The sequence below is a fragment of the Rutilus rutilus genome, assembly GCF_951802725.1.
Source record: "Rutilus rutilus genome assembly, chromosome: 20".
Taxonomy (NCBI): Eukaryota; Metazoa; Chordata; class Actinopteri; order Cypriniformes; family Leuciscidae; genus Rutilus; species Rutilus rutilus.
In genome coordinates, this window is record NC_140225.1 from 34,013,581 (window position 1) to 34,030,078 (window position 16,498).

Here is a 16,498-nt window from a genome sequence, read left to right on the forward strand (position 1 = left end):
CGGGAACATGGTTTCTCATGCAGTTGCTTTGCTTTTCATTTCAACCACACAATCCCAAAATAGCTTCACAGATCTCAGACTGACTGGCAGACATCTCAGCATGGGTGAAAGAACATCACCTGCAACTCAATCTAGCGAAGAAAGAGCTTCTCGTCTTCCCCGCCACTGTGGCGGTACAGCACAATTTCACTATCCAAATAGAATCACCTTCATTCTGCCCTTGAAATATTATTAGGATGTAAAATAACTGTTTTCTATGTGAATATACAGTACAGTGTAATTTATTCCTGTGATCAAAACTGAATTTTCAGCATCATTACTCCAGTCTTCAGTGTCACATGATCCTTCAGAAATCACTCTAATATGATGATTTGATGATCAATGTTGGAAACAGTTGTGCTGCTTAATATTTTTCTATAACCTGAGATACTTTTTTCAGGATTATTTGATGAATAAAAAGTTTAAAAGAACTGTATTTATTTAGAATAGAAATCTTTTGTAACAATATACACTACCGTTCAAAAGTTTGGGAACAATAACTATTTTTTTTTAAAAGAAATTAGTACTTTAATTCAACAAGGATGTGTTAAATTGATAAAAGGTGATGGTAACGATTTATATTGTTAGAAATGTTTTTATTTTGAATAAATGCTGTTTTTATGAATAAATGCTGTTAACGTTTTACTCATCAATGAATCCTGAAAAAAGTATTCCAAAAAAATATATTAAGCAGCACAACTGTTTCCATCATTGATAATAACCGAGTATCAAATCATCATATTAGAATGATTTCTGAAGGATCATAAGACACCAAAGACTGGAGTACTTGCTGATGAAAATTCAGCTTTGCATCACAAAAATAAATTACATTTTAAAATATATTAAAAAAGAGAACCATTATTTTAAATTGTAATATTATGAAATATTATTACAATTTAAAATAATGGTTCTCTTTTTTAATATATATATATATTTTTTTTTTAACTGCAGGCTTGATGAGCATAAGAGACTTCTTTCAAAAACATTAAAAATAGTAGTGTTTCCAAACTTTTGACTGGTACTGTACATCTTAATGTAATACTACTACTACTAATAATAATAATACAATTATTATTAAAACAAATTTTCTTCCATGTTATAATTTTAACAGTAAACCTCTGTTGTGTAGCACTTGTTTGCCCAAAAATGAAAGGGCTTGTTTAATTTTCATTAGAATAAAAGATTTGATTTAAATAAAAGCCTTCATTTGATTACCAGAAAAATTAAAATACACAACACAGAATAATTTTTTTTTTTTTTATTAAGTTGTTTTTAATGAAAATTTTAATGGGAAAAACGTAATTAACTCGCATTAAACTAGGTATCTTATAAAGTGTGCTTATCCTTAAGGTCGGCTGCATTAACAGTTAAGCTTTCTTGTTTTTTCCCCTCTTCACATTCATGTTACAGCCTCTGATATAACATCATCTGTTCATAAAATTGGTATCGAAAAAAGTATGGTTCAGGAACCACTTTGAAGAATGATTTCATTCACTGTTCCTTGCAGGTGGAATGATCTTCCCAACCCTATCAGGACAGCGAATCCCTGCCGATATTCAAGAGAAAGCTGAAACCTCATCTCAGCGACCACTGAACTGCCTCCTGTTAAACTAAACTCAGCTGAATAATGACACTATGGTCTTCTCTAGAGCTGCTTTACAGATGAAATTCTATCTGTTTTCATAAGTGATGAATTTTACAACTGTTTATTAATGTGAAGTACTCTGAAACAATCTATATCATATAAAGCACTATATAAATAAATGACTTGACTTGCAATAAAAAAAAAAAATCACTATTTCTTTAAGTAGCATACTATTCTGGACCATTGTTAGCAATTCTTTTGTTATTGCCTCCTTAAGATGAATCGATTGTTGCATTCCACATTGTAAGCTGCTGTAAATAATAGCATCTGCTAAATAAATAAATAAATGTAAATGTTATAAGCAGCAGAAATCTTGCTGCTTTTGCAGAATTGAACTCTAGGCGTTTCTCAATGTCAAGGAAGGATCCTCGGAAGCCAGAATTTCGAGGATGCTACGTCATCGACATCCGTCGAAGGACTGTTCCAATGTCGAGGATCCTCGGAATTTCCACCAAGGACTGAGTCCTTCGTTCGAAAAATATCCCATATACAGGAAAGGATGCATATGTGTAGCCTTCGCGCTCTTCACGCTCTCAAATCACCCACAATCCTATGCGCGCAGCTTTGCTATCTTGTTCAAAAAATTCAAAATGTTGGACGTTAACGGAGTCGGAGCGTTAACGGGTCAATATGCTTTCAAATGTAAATATATTTACGTTACCAAACATTTGTTTAAAAAAAATAATTACATCCATTATGTTATGGATCAAATTGACCCGCACTGTTTAAACACACTTAACAGTCAAATAATCAATATGATTAAAAAGGAGTTTATTGATTTAAAAACGATTATATTGCCAGAACTGCGTTTTTCATTTTCACTGACGTAATGACGCACTGACGTGCACTTGCTAGCCTGTTCCAAAGCCGTTGAAAAACGTGTTCTCCGAATGCTAAAGAGGAGCCTCGCCTAGCCTCTGAAGGAAGTGACTTGGAAGGATCAGTCCTGCCAAGGAAGTATCCTTGACATTGAGAAACACCTTCTGCCTCACTGATCATTATTTTCCTGTTATCACTGTAAAGCTGCAAAACAATCTGTATTGTAAAAGGCTCTATTTAAAGTCCTCCTGTGGTGAGAATCCAGCTTTTAATGTTGTTTATGTGTCTATGTGGTGTTTTTAATATGCTTTGTGTAAGTTCATAAGTCGACACCATTGCTGAGTATTTCCTCCTTAAAACTGCAGTGAACCAAAGACAGTCTCAAACACACGCTTTGAAATCGCTGGTGTTTCTGACGTCACAAACTACCTTGTAACCAATCAGATCAACGTGTGATCGTCACCCAGTGGATCTCTGAGTGAGTGAGTGAGTGGAGGCGGGGCTCATTTGCATATTCATAGAACCGCGCATACTAAATGAGGCGAGGGTGTCGAGTTACAGTCAAGATATTTTAAGGCATGATGACCTTTTTTTCACAAAAAATTTAAATGTGTCATTTTGGTGATCAAAGATGAGTTTTAAGGGATACAATTATTGACTACAGGGGCCTTTTTTGTCTCTGTTTTGTCACTTTTCTTGCAGTGTAAGGAAAGTCAAATGTGTTGTTGTATATGTTTAATCTCCTTGGTCTGCATTTGTGCTGCTGCGTCCAGTCTGTTGCATTGTGTCTAAAAAGTGTGTTGTTTAATGCATCTTTTCAGATGTTCTGCTTGTGCGTGATGAGTATACACTTCTGCTGCCATCGGACACATAGCAGAGGAGAAACTCTGGAAACTCATATTCACCCACGGGCCATAGTTGAGCTGACACTGCAACAGTAACACTGAATGTATCATTGGGAGTATGGTGAACACTGAACGAGTGAATTCAGACCATGTGCATGAAAGAGTAAAAACTCCTGCCTCTGTTGTTTCAAACTTTCGTGTAGATCTGTAGACCAGTAGATGGCAGTGCTTGTATATGCCTTGCTTTCTTGTGTAAATGACCATGTGCACATTAATAAATGGATCTATAAATAATTTTAACGGCAATATTGGAATATACTTTTTTAATTTTCCATAGAAAATTCTAAGATAAACGGTGTACTTACGATGTGTAGTTTGAGATAGTCCCCTAACCCAGAGGAGCTGTCGACTCGCACCAGTATGGCTTCTCTCAGCTGGGTGCTGAAGCCCATGGCCAGCCGGTCTGCTCGAGTGCTCGGACGCTCATTCGGTGGCCATGTGTATGTGATCAGACCTCCATCTCTCCCAAATATGTACGTGGTGCCGGCTGCAGGAGACACAGATGTGCAAACACACAGAGAGATTAGGTTTTCTATTCTATATTATTCTAACGTTTTTTTTTTTTTCTCAGATAGAGAAAGCCCCTTACTGTGGTACTGTGCCAGACTGAGACTTGTTACAGCACTGATTGCTTCTATTGTTCTCCTCATTTGTAAGTCGCTTTGGATAAAGCGTCTGCTAAATGATTAAATGTAAATGTAAATTAGCTGATTAAAGTGTTTTTGACCTTGGATGTGTATGAGGATGCCTGCAGGAGACTCCGAAACAACATTAGGAGTCTTTAAAACAGCATCATAGGGGCATTTTAATTGAGAAAATAATCCAAAATTCACATCCTGTCGGGTCAATTTGTCCTACTCAGTATGTCCTACTTCCCTCTAGGGTTAACCCGTCAAACAAAAACAAAAACTCTTTCACTCTGTATTTTGTCTAATAAGCATTTATTAATGCAAATCAAAACATTGTGGCGTCTTTCATTTGTTCTTTTCTCTCTTTCCCTCAAAGTCGACAACTGTGTTATTCAACAGTCGTTCCAGTTCCTCCAGACGAGCACAGAGAGAGGAGGGAATAATCACTCGGAGGAAGTCAAGAGGAAAAAAAGAAGGCAAGGCCCGGAATTTAAAGACAACTGGGTGGAAAAATATATTACAAGAATCAATCCTGCTATTATTAACAGAAGAATGCACAACATAAATCAAAAGATAACAGATTTCTCCGCATTGTTTGATTTATTTTTTTTGTAGGATTGAAGGTAATTTGATTCTTTGTTAAAACCCTTGCTTCCTTTCACGTGGGTCTGCAGTGAGTTAGGTGTTTGGTCGGATTGATCTGGTCATGTGGTTGAGGACTGAATAAAAGAAGATTATAGTGAAGCTTTTCTCTTTTCTCAGAGCTCTGCTTTTTGATTCTCTGTTTGTGCTTCTGCCTTCTGGGCAACTGGCTTAAAGGCCTTTAGACCAGAATCAAGCCCTCAGTGTAATCTCTCGCTTCACTTCTCAGTCACTTTTAAAGAAGAAACTCACCATGACACCATGAACATGACCTGCTCAGAGGGATCGGAGAAACGCAACTGTTACGAGGTGATAATATGATGTGAATCGTACAAAAATTAACAGTTATTAGAAAAAAGCATTAAGGTCCACCCCTAAACATCCCCATCACTGGTGTTGTAGCAGACTGAGATTGTGCGAATTCATACAAATTACCCAGACAGCAACATAGTGTCGGCCCAGATCCGGCCATCATCTGGTACGCTTTGAATTCACATGTACCGGATGTGGCCCGGATCTGGCCTCCTATTCACCAAAATGTTAAATAGTTATGAATTGGCAGGAGATTGTGTTGAGAGTAAATTACCTTTGACACTGTATAGTCTAGTAGAAGAAACTTTCCACGCTGAACCTTATTCGGTCCTAGAATTGACCAGTTAGGAAGAGACTATAATACTGACAAGCAGTGTGTCGTTTAGGATCGCCCATGGATGTCTACATAGCCCATAGATGCCCATGGATGTCTACATAGCCCATAGATGCTCATGGATGTCTACATAGCCCATAGATGCTCATGGATGTCTACATAGCCCATAGATGCCCATGGATGTCTACATAGCCCATAGATGCTCATGGATGTCTACATAGCCCATAGATGCCCATGGATGTCTACATAGCCCATAGATGCCCATGGATGTCTACATAGCCCATAGATGCCCATGGATGTCTACATAGCCCATAGATGCCCATGGATGTCTACATAGCCCATAGATGCCCATGGATGTCTACATAGCCCATAGATGCCCATGGATGTCTACATAGCCCATAGATGCCCATGGATGTCTACATAGCCCATAGATGCTCATGGATGTCTACATAGCCCATAGATGCCCATGGATGTCTACATAGCCCATAGATGCCCATGGATGTCTACATAGCCCATAGATGCCCATGGATGTCTACATAGCCCATAGATGCTCATGGATGTCTACATAGCCCATAGATGCCCATGGATGTCTACATAGCCCATAGATGCCCATGGATGTCTACATAGCCCATAGATGCTCATGGATGTCTACATAGCCCATAGATGCCCATGGATGTCTACATAGCCCATAGATGCCCATGGATGTCTACATAGCCCATAGATGCCCATGGATGTCTACATAGCCCATAGATGCCCATGGATGTCTACATAGCCCATAGATGCCCATGGATGTCTACATAGCCCATAGATGCTCATGGATGTCTACATAGCCCATAGAGAAAATTTGGCAAATCCAGTGATTATTATAAAGCACATGAAACCAAACAGTAGGTCAATCTTGGCATCCAGGGTTTGACATTAACACCCGCCAAAAGCGTGTGTATTTCAGCAGTGGCGTGTAAACGCAGCTACTCCTACAAGCCACTTAATATAATGTACATATAATATACATTTTTCAATTGTAGTCTTTTAAAAGGGCATCTGAAATAATAAACTAAGTGCAATCTGGTGTTGTCAACAATATAGATTTTTCTATACATATCGATACATATCTGAAACTCTTCCGCAGGATACACAATACAAGCTGCTCTTGTTCTCTCTCTAATCTCTCCGACAGCGAGTTACACACAAACCCTTTACTCACTCATTTCACTCGCTCCGGATGAATATTGATGCTGTTACAGGGCTTGAATTTCCACATGGGATTGCGTGTAGTGAGCATAATTTTCTCATTCCCGCAAATTTTGTGCTCATACCCAAAGTGCGGCACATAAAGACAAGTGTATTGGCTATATAAAACAGTATAATGGATCCGTGCGTCAGGTCTTAAAGTGATAAATTATGAGATAATATTAAAAATATCTTTATGGCAGTTTTTCCCAATGGTATCGATGTCAAAATTGTAAATTGTAAACTAGTAACTTTGGAAATCCACTAGCCACAGTCACTGGTGAGAGTTAAAGTTAAGCCCTGTAATGGCATCATATCAAGGAAACCATATATATATATATATATTTTTTTTTTTTATATTTAAATTGAATGAATTGAGATTAATGTACTAGTATGTAGACATACTCTAACAGAATCAGAATGCAAATTTCTTCTCTTGTCCACATATGGCAGAATGCTTCACATCTGACTCTGAAGAGTTTAACTCAAACCCTGATCAAACTCATAGAGGTCTACCTGTAATCTTCTAGTAACTCAAGACCCTGATGTTTAGGCACAGTGACCCTTCAGAGCCAGATTTGAAAAACAAGAACATCCATTGAAACCTAGCAGCAAAAATTATTATTAAGTTGTCATTCAGTCTCCGTTCACACATCAGTGTTGATCCAGGATTCAGCAACTTGACCCAACCTAATGAATGACGGTGTGAACTACAGTTGCAAGAAAAGGTTTGTGAACCTTATAAAATTATATACTTATAGAATGAAATCTGATCTTCATCTGAGCCACAATTATAGGGTGTGTCTCGGAAATATTGTCATGTCCTCTGAAGCCAACAATCACAATCACAATCCCTGAATAAAATCAACACAAAAAAACGAGAACCACTTTACTACACCACTAATCTTTAACTAAAGACATTGAACACTTATTCAATGCAGTGCAGGCTGGAAAAGTAAGTGAACCTTTGAATTTAGTGACTTGTAACTCCTTTAGCAGCAACACCACGTTTAATTTAGGCACTTATAAGACTTAGTAGAGGGTGAATTTTTCGACCACAAATTCGCAATGCCTTTACCAGCTTAATGCATGTCTAAAATGCATCTTGTAAGGTCCTGTGAAAGTTGATGGGAGAGAGGCATGATTCACACTCATCAATCTCTCTTGAGCAAAACAGATTTGTCAGTAACCAGACATGGTGGGCCAGAAATAAACACATCACACTCAACATCAGAGGAAATATGTAGATTTAGGAGAGATTTAGTTGGCATTTATACTGCTAAAGTCATAAATATCGCTCAGTTTTGGGGGTGTTTTTGACATTTGTATATTTTATCAGTGTTTTCCAGCAGTTGTGAAGGCTTGCAGACATGTGTCGAGGAGACTGGGGGTGGGTGAATCTACACAATCCTATTAGTGTGGATTAGAGCCCGGCTTTCTCATGCACCGCTGCACTGCTCAAGGAGCCGAATTGTGCATCAGCAGAAAAAAGAGCAGTGACATTGCTGACCTTTTTTTTCTTTTCTATTTGCTAATGGATAAGGCTGTCTCACAGAGGCTTTATTAGCTTGTAAACCTTTCTAGCGTGTTTTAACATATCCTTCTGAAGGATCCAAACATTAGAAAGCAGTGAAAGCAGAACGTTTATTTTTAACTGTGTACCTGATCATTTCAATCTGCACATCTCAGCGCCAGTTGTTTTCTGCATCTGTCACAGTGACTGGTTTTACTTGTTTACCAATATTGTGATTATTTCCAGTTACACAATCAAACCTCTTCACTCCCGTCTACATGCGATTTTCATTATTCTGATTATTCGCTATGATATGTGCTTGTTTTTATTGCCATTATTTACATATGAACAGCACAGATGAACTCACGTTCAGCAAGTGTGTCACTGGACGCTGTTTTAATCAAGTGTAAAACACATTTCTATGGGAGTATTTTTAGTTGACAAGCCTAAAAGTGTCTTCATTCTGATGTTTTTGACCATCAATAAACTGCGTTATATTTATGTTGTGCAACATTGCCAACATGTTTCTTCAGCAGCCCATAAATCTGATTTCTTCTTTAACGCTACGTTTACAAACCAGCGCATTAAAACGTCATCCGTGTTCGTCACAAACACACACGCCAGAGTGGAACAAACGCCATTAAAGGTTGTATCAGTGATTTCAGGCCCCCAAAAAAATGATCACATTCATCTAATCTTTCCTAACGATCCGCTAGCTGCCCGCCCCATAAGCATGCCGTCAAAAAAACGCGTCTCTGTAGGCAGCCTAGGCTCTGAGATCTGCACACAAAAACAGCTGGTTTCACCAACCACTCAAAACCAAAACAAATAGTGTTCCAACCAATCACCGACAGGGAGAGGGTGTTGTGAGGTTTTGTGCTCGTGCACGGCTGCACGCGAAGTCGGAGCTGAAGAAGAAGCTGGCTCAAAACCTCACAACACCCTCCCCCTGTCAGTGATTGGTTGGAACACTATTTGTTTTGAGTGGTTGGTGAAACCAGCTGTTTTTGTGTGCAGATCTCAGAGCCTAGGTTAGATGAATGTGATCTTTTTTGGGGGGGCCTGAAATCACTGATACAACCTTTAAACTCTTTACATGTGTGAATAAAGTTGGCGTTCGTCACATATTTTACGGTGATTATGATAATGAGCGTTATCGCGTCAATTTTATTAAAGTACTGTGCGTACATCAGGTAAAGTTTAATCACAATACTGCCAATACACAATACACACTAATGAGGGTACGAGAAACCGAACACAGAAATGTGCAGCAAAGCACTTCTGTAGCAGAAAGTGTGCACTCAGTGTCTACAAGATAACGATACTCGAGAGGAAAAATCACTTCAGGTAAACATGTCCTTGGAGGAAAGTTGTGACACTTCATCATTTATTTATTAGTTCTGTTGTAGTATGCAACACTTAATTAGTGTTGACTGTTCTGGGATATAACAATCGGAAGTGCTTCACGACCAGACGTGCACAGTGGACTTTTGTTATTGTTTTGGTCCTGGAAAGGGTCTATGATGGGAACTGTTTTATGAATGAGTGTTGCTCTGATGAGCCAAATCAGCACAACCAGAAATAGTATTTGCTTTGTACGTGTAATGACACAACATACAGTTTTTTATGTTCTCACAAAAAGCAAGTATGCTTTCAGTGCATTAACAGCACAGAGTTTATTATTCTTGGTGATCACTTCATGACAAAAATTGCTCTGGATTGTATTGATTTTTGGAAAATCAAAAAGAAGCCACAAGGTTTCTAAGATGTTTATGTTTAGGGGATGGACGGGTTAGAGGATAGAAAATATGATTAGCTCAGAATAAAAACCATTATGTGAAACAGACTCCAGTGGAGTGACTCAATTGGTTGTTTTGCCATTTCAGCAGGACTGTAAGAACACTTCTGTCCAATCAGCTTACAGCATGTCTAATCCCCCCCGACTCCCAGGTATACAACAGAGATGCGTGCGAGTATCAGTCTGTGTAAACGGGCAAATTTAGTACACGCGCATTCTGACTGTCACAATCAAATCATAAATTGGAGTTATAATGCATGAAAACATCTTCCCAGCAGACATCTCAAAACTAATGGCACAGCACATACTGAACTGCATGTATAATATGTCCATAATTAACGTGGCAAACTATAGGGAACGTCATACCTTGGCTAAAAATCCCTTTGACACCAGCAAACATAGCTCAGAATTAAATTTTGAGAAAAGCTCTAGCATCACGTGTTCATGAGGCCACTAAGTTTAATATTTTGCTATTAAATGCAACAGTCTAAGTTCTTTTCGCTTGCACTGTAAGAGAAGTCAAAACATCAAAACACAGCTTAAATACTCCTATAACTGATTTTCATCTAAGCCTGTGAGACTCTATAAATATGCCATAATCCGACCCAGAGAGAAATGTGCTGATGCAGATTCTGAGAGATGAGGCTAATCTCAATGAGATCAAGGGTGGGAGATGCTGAATGATGCTGAAACAAATATAGCACTGCAAATGCCCTTCCAATGGATTTGAGTTTCAGCGCACTGCATTGTGTGTTTGTGCTTTATAAAGCTTTACTGCTACCCACCATGTCCTGCCCGGAGAGACCCAGGTGATCTGTTAATAGTGAGAGGCTGGTTCTTGCCTCCATGGCTGATGTGTGTGTGATGTGTCCTGGTGAGTGTGTCTGATGTCGCTGCGATGCCCAGAGAGAGAGCTGTGAGGTACAGGGTGAGGCAGGTAGTGCACGCCAGACCCCGGATAAGGGTTTCTGAGAAGGGCTGCCAGTCCACCAGCCTCCAGCCACCCAACATCTTCCCCGAACGAGAGAATGCAAAGACACACGGGCTCTTCAGCGCACCTGCCTGCCCATACTCCTCACTTACACACACCTTCTTAAAGAAGAAGCACCCAATCACCCAAGCCTTGTCTCTTTGTCCTCGTGGTTTGATCTTAAATCCGCTTAATATAAAATCCAACTTTCGATAAAGCAAGAAAGAGTGTTTTCAACCATGGACCATAAGATCAGAATAAGCAAATTCCAGACACTAGTTATTCCACATAGCCAGATATCACGAAAATGACTTAAAATCCTGGGGAAAACTGGCCGATATCAACACACGCAAGGCATCAGGCAATTTCTGAATTCGAAGGCATTTTCTGAAATCAGAATTTCTGCTGTTTTTCGTCTGAATGTTGTCTTCAAGAGGAGAAATCCCCAGAAATCCATCCACAGCTGGCTGAGAGCCTCCAACAGATGGTGAGAGCTTCATTTACACTCTTTCCTGAGGACAATGTTAACTGTTCTCCATGGAGAGAGTGTGTGAGAGAGAGAGAGAGAGAGATCTCCCCACACACCTGCGCAAGCTGCGTTTCCAGCCACAAGACATCCACAGAGGAGCTCCGGAGCGAGAGAGAGAGAGAGAGAGAGAGAGAGAGAGAGAGAGAGAGAGAGAGAGAGAGAGAGTGAGCAGTCGGAGAAAAAAAAGAAGGAGGAAGAGAAGAAAAGAGAGGGAGGGGGAGCTCTAGCAGTGAAATCAGGGCGCGAGAGCACTGCAAATGTTCAGCAACACACAGCAACTCAAGTCAGAGAGCATTGCAGAGAAACACACTGCACAGATGGAGAAATGTGTTTTTTTCTTCATAAATATCTGCAATATCTAAAGGTTATTTTATCTTTCCAAGTCTGGATTCATCCCTCTGTCTTCCTGGAAGCAGAGCAAGGATTTTCTGTGGAGGCACTTCTTGCTCGCACCAACTTGAAAGTTGACTGCCATATGTCATTTATGTCTCCAGATGCTCCATCTGCTGCCCAACACCAGATGACGTCAGTAGCAGAAGAGCACCCTGCATCTGCACTGCACATAAAGAGCCGTCTGTGCAGGAGGACTTGGCCCTCGACCGTCGTCCTTTGGGAGGAAGTTGCTCTTTCAACCACCACAGAAAAGAAGCACACAGAGAAAAGAGCTGATAAATGTGTATCTGTGTGCAAGCATGTGTCCCTGTGCAGATGTGACTGGTGCTGATGAAAGCGAAGCTCACAGTTGCAGTTAATATGTATGTATGTATGTATTTATTTTTTAAAGGGATAGTTCAACCAAAAATGAAAAAACGGTCATCATTTACTCCCCCTCATGTCATTCCAAACCAGTAAGACTTTCGTTCATCTTCGGAACACAAATATCACTTTGACGCTTCAAAAAGTTCATAAAGATATCGTAAAACTAATCTGTATGAAATGAGTGGTCAAGTACAAATTTTCTTTAGAGACACAACGCTTTATATGATGAAACAATTAAATTTAGGCTTTTATTCATATATAAACATTGATCAGCGAACATACACAGAAGCTCAACCACACATGTTTGACATGCGAAAACAAACCTCATTGGTTCTTGATGAAGTTCAAACGTGCTGCGTAACACAAGAATGAACCTCATTGGTTCTTGATGAAGTTCAAACGTGCTGCGTAACACAGGAATGAACCTCATTGGTTCTTGATGAAGTTCAAACGTGCTGCTTAACACAGGAATGAACCTCATTGGTTCTTGATGAAGTTCAAACGTGCTGCGTAACACAGGAATTAACCTCATTGGTTCTTGATGAAGTTCAAACGTGCTGCTTAACACAGGAATGAACCTCATTGGTTCTTGATGAAGTTCAAACGTGCTGCGTAACACAGGAATGAACCTCATTGGTTCTTGATGAAGTTCAAACGTGCTGCTTAACACAGGAATGAACCTCATTGGTTCTTGATGAAGTTCAAACGTGCTGCGTAACACAGGAATGAACCTCATTGGTTCTTGATGAAGTTCAAACGTGCTGCGTAACACAGGAATGAACCTCATTGGTTCTTGATGAAGTTCAAACGTGCTGCGTAACACAGGAATGAACCTCACTGGTTCTTGATGAAGTTCAAACGTGCTGCTTAACACAGGAATGAACCTCATTGGTTCTTGATGAAGTTCAAACGCGCTGCGTAACACAAGAATGAACCTCATTGGTTCTTGATGAAGTTCAAACGTGCTGCTTAACACAGGAATGAACCTCATTGGTTCTTGATGAAGTTCAAACGTGCTGCGTAACACAGGAATTAACCTCATTGGTTCTTGATGAAGTTCAAACGTGCTGCGTAACACAGGAATGAACCTCACTGGTTCTTGATGAAGTTCAAACGTGCTGCTTAACACAGGAATGAACCTCATTGGTTCTTGATGAAGTTCAAACGCGCTGCGTAACACAAGAATGAACCTCATTGGTTCTTGATGAAGTTCAAACGTGCTGCTTAACACAGGAATGAACCTCATTGGTTCTTGATGAAGTTCAAACGTGCTGCGTAACACAGGAATTAACCTCATTGGTTCTTGATGAAGTTCAAACGCGCTGCGTAACACAGGAATGAACCTCATTGGTTCTTGATGAAGTTCAAACGTGCTGCGTAACACAGGAATGAACCTCATTGGTTCTTGATGAAGTTCAAACGTGCTGCGTAACATAGGAATGAACCTCACTGGTTCTTGATGAAGTTCAAACGTGCTGCGTAACACAGGAATGAACCTCATTGGTTCTTGATGAAGTTCAAACGTGCTGCGTAACACAGGAATGAACCTCACTGGTTCTTGATGAAGTTCAAACGTGCTGCGTAACACAGGAATGAACCTGATTGGTTCTTGATGAAGTTCAAACGTGCTGCGTAACACAGGAATGAACCTGATTGGTTCTTGATGAAGTTCAAACGTGCTGCGTAACACGAGAATGAACCTCATTGGTTCTTGATGAAGTTCAAACGTGCTGCGTAACACAGGAATGAACCTCACTGGTTCTTGATGAAGTTCAAACGTGCTGCGTAACACGAGAATGAACCTCATTGGTTCTTGATGAAGTTCAAACGTGCTGCGTAACACAGGAATGAACCTCATTGGTTCTTGATGAAGTTCAAACGTGCTGCGTAACACAAGAATGAACCTCATTGGTTCTTGATGAAGTTCAAACGTGCTGCATAACACAGGAATGAACCTCATTGGTTCTTGATGAAGTTCAAACGTGCTGCTTAACACAAGAATGAACCTCATTGGTTCTTGATGAAGTTCAAACGTGCTGCGTAACACAGGAATGAACCTCATTGGTTCTTGATGAAGTTCAAACGTGCTGCTTAACACAGGAATGAACCTCATTGGTTCTTGATGAAGTTCAAACGTGCTGCTTAACACGAGAATGAACCTCATTGGTTCTTGATGAAGTTCAAACGTGCTGCGTAACACAAGAATGAACCTCATTGGTTCTTGATGAAGTTCAAACGTGCTGCGTAACACAGGAATGAACCTCATTGGTTCTTGATGAAGTTCAAACGTGCTGCTTAACACAAGAATGAACCTCATTGGTTCTTGATGAAGTTCAAACGTGCTGCTTAACACAGGAATGAACCTCATTGGTTCTTGATGAAGTTCAAACGTGCTGCGTAACACAGGAATTAACCTCATTGGTTCTTGATGAAGTTCAAACGTGCTGCTTAACACAAGAATGAACCTCATTGGTTCTTGATGAAGTTCAAACGTGCTGCTTAACACAGGAATGAACCTCATTGGTTCTTGATGAAGTTCAAACGTACTGCTTAACACAGGAATGAACCTCACTGGTTCTTGATGAAGTTCAAACGTGCTGCGTAACACAGGAATGAACCTCATTGGTTCTTGATGAAGTTCAAACGTGCTGCGTAACACAGGAATGAACCTCACTGGTTCTTGATGAAGTTCAAACGTGCTGCGTAACACAGGAATGAACCTCATTGGTTCTTGATAAAGTTCAAACGTGCTGCGTAACACAGGAATTAACCTCATTGGTTCTTGATGAAGTTCAAACGTGCTGCGTAACACAGGAATTAACCTCATTGGTTCTTGATGAAGTTCAAACGTGCTGCGTAACACAAGAATGAACCTCATTGGTTCTTGATGAAGTTCAAACGTGCTGCGTAACACAGGAATGAACCTCATTGGTTCTTGATGAAGCGCAAACGTGCTGCGTAACACAAGAATGAACCTCACTGGTTCTTGATGAAGTTCAAACGTGCTGAGTAACACAGGAATGAACCTCGTTGGTTCTTGCTGAAGCGCAAACGTGCTGCGTAACACAGGAATTAACCTCGTTGGTTCTTGATGAAGTTTAAACGTGCTGCGTAACACAGGAATGAACCTCACTGGTTCTTGCTGAAGCGCAAACGTGCTGCGTAACACAAGAATGAACCTCATTGGTTCTTGATGAAGTTCAAACGTGCTGCGTAACACAGGAATGAACCTCACTGGTCCTTGATGAAGTTCAAACGTGCTGCGTAACACAGGAATGAACCTCATTGGTTCTTGATGAAGTTCAATCTTGCTGTGTAACACAGGAATGAACCTCATTGGTTCTTGATGAAGTTCAAACGTGCTGCGTAACACAGGAATGAACCTCACTGGTTCTTGATGAAGTTCAAACGTGCTGCGTAACACAGGAATGAACCTCATTGGTTCTTGATGAAGTTCAAACGTGCTGCTTAACACAGGAATTAACCTCACTGGTTCTTGATGAAGTTCAAACGTGCTGCGTAACACAGGAATGAACCTCACTGGTTCTTGATGAAGTTCAAACGTGCTGCGTAACACAGGAATGAACCTCATTGGTTCTTGATGAAGTTCAATCTTGCTGTGTAACACAGGAATGAACCTCATTGGTTCTTGATGAAGCTCAAACGTGCTGCGTAACACAGGAATGAACCTCATTGGTTCTTGCTGAAGCGCAAACGTGCTGCGTAACACAGGAATGAACCTCATTGGTTCTTGATGAAGTTCAAACGTGTTGCGTAACACAGGAATGAACCTCATTGGTTCTTGCTGAAGTTCAAATGTGCTGCGTAACACAAGAATGAACCTCATTGGTTCTTGCTGAAGCGCAAACGTAGACGAAAGTCTTACAGGTTTAGAACGACGTGAGGGTGAGTAAATAATGACAGAATTTTCATTTTAGGGTGAGCTATCGCTCTAAGATTCAATCAAGATACTTCAGTCGGATCAAAATTTTATTCCAATCAAGCTCAGTCGGACTGATTGAGGTGTTTACTAGTAGGCGTTTCAGTCCGATTGAGCCATCAATCTTATAAACTGCTTGTTTGGTTGCATGTAAACATAGTTAGTGTGAGGGACTTTACAAGGCTTTTCACATTATGCTTAGCCCCAGTTTATCTTAATTTTAAACACTGCTTATAACCCCGGGGTAAGAGAAATTATGAGCAATGTGAAACATGATTAAGGATAACCTAGGATTATTTTTACCCTGGGTTTTAGAAACACCCAGGTTAACTATTTCTAATGTGAAAAGTTCTAATGAAGAACTCTCACCCTTCCTGAATGAGAAGAAATATGATGAACATAATTCTCTCTTTTCTGAACACACATCCTTCAGT

General features: G+C 40.0%; 1 protein-coding gene across 7 annotated transcripts in view; it reads right to left on the minus strand.

The window, feature by feature from the left end:
- The window catches only part of nrxn1b (neurexin 1b), a 145,219-nt gene that overhangs the window by 28,013 nt on the left and 100,708 nt on the right, over positions 1–16,498 (minus strand). For all 7 annotated transcript variants that reach the window (XM_084391482.1, XM_084391483.1, XM_084391480.1 and 4 more), the window contains one exon: positions 3,714–3,895. In XM_084391482.1, the coding sequence (XP_084247608.1) occupies positions 3,714–3,895 (182 nt within the window). The remainder of the gene's footprint in view (positions 1–3,713; positions 3,896–16,498) is intronic.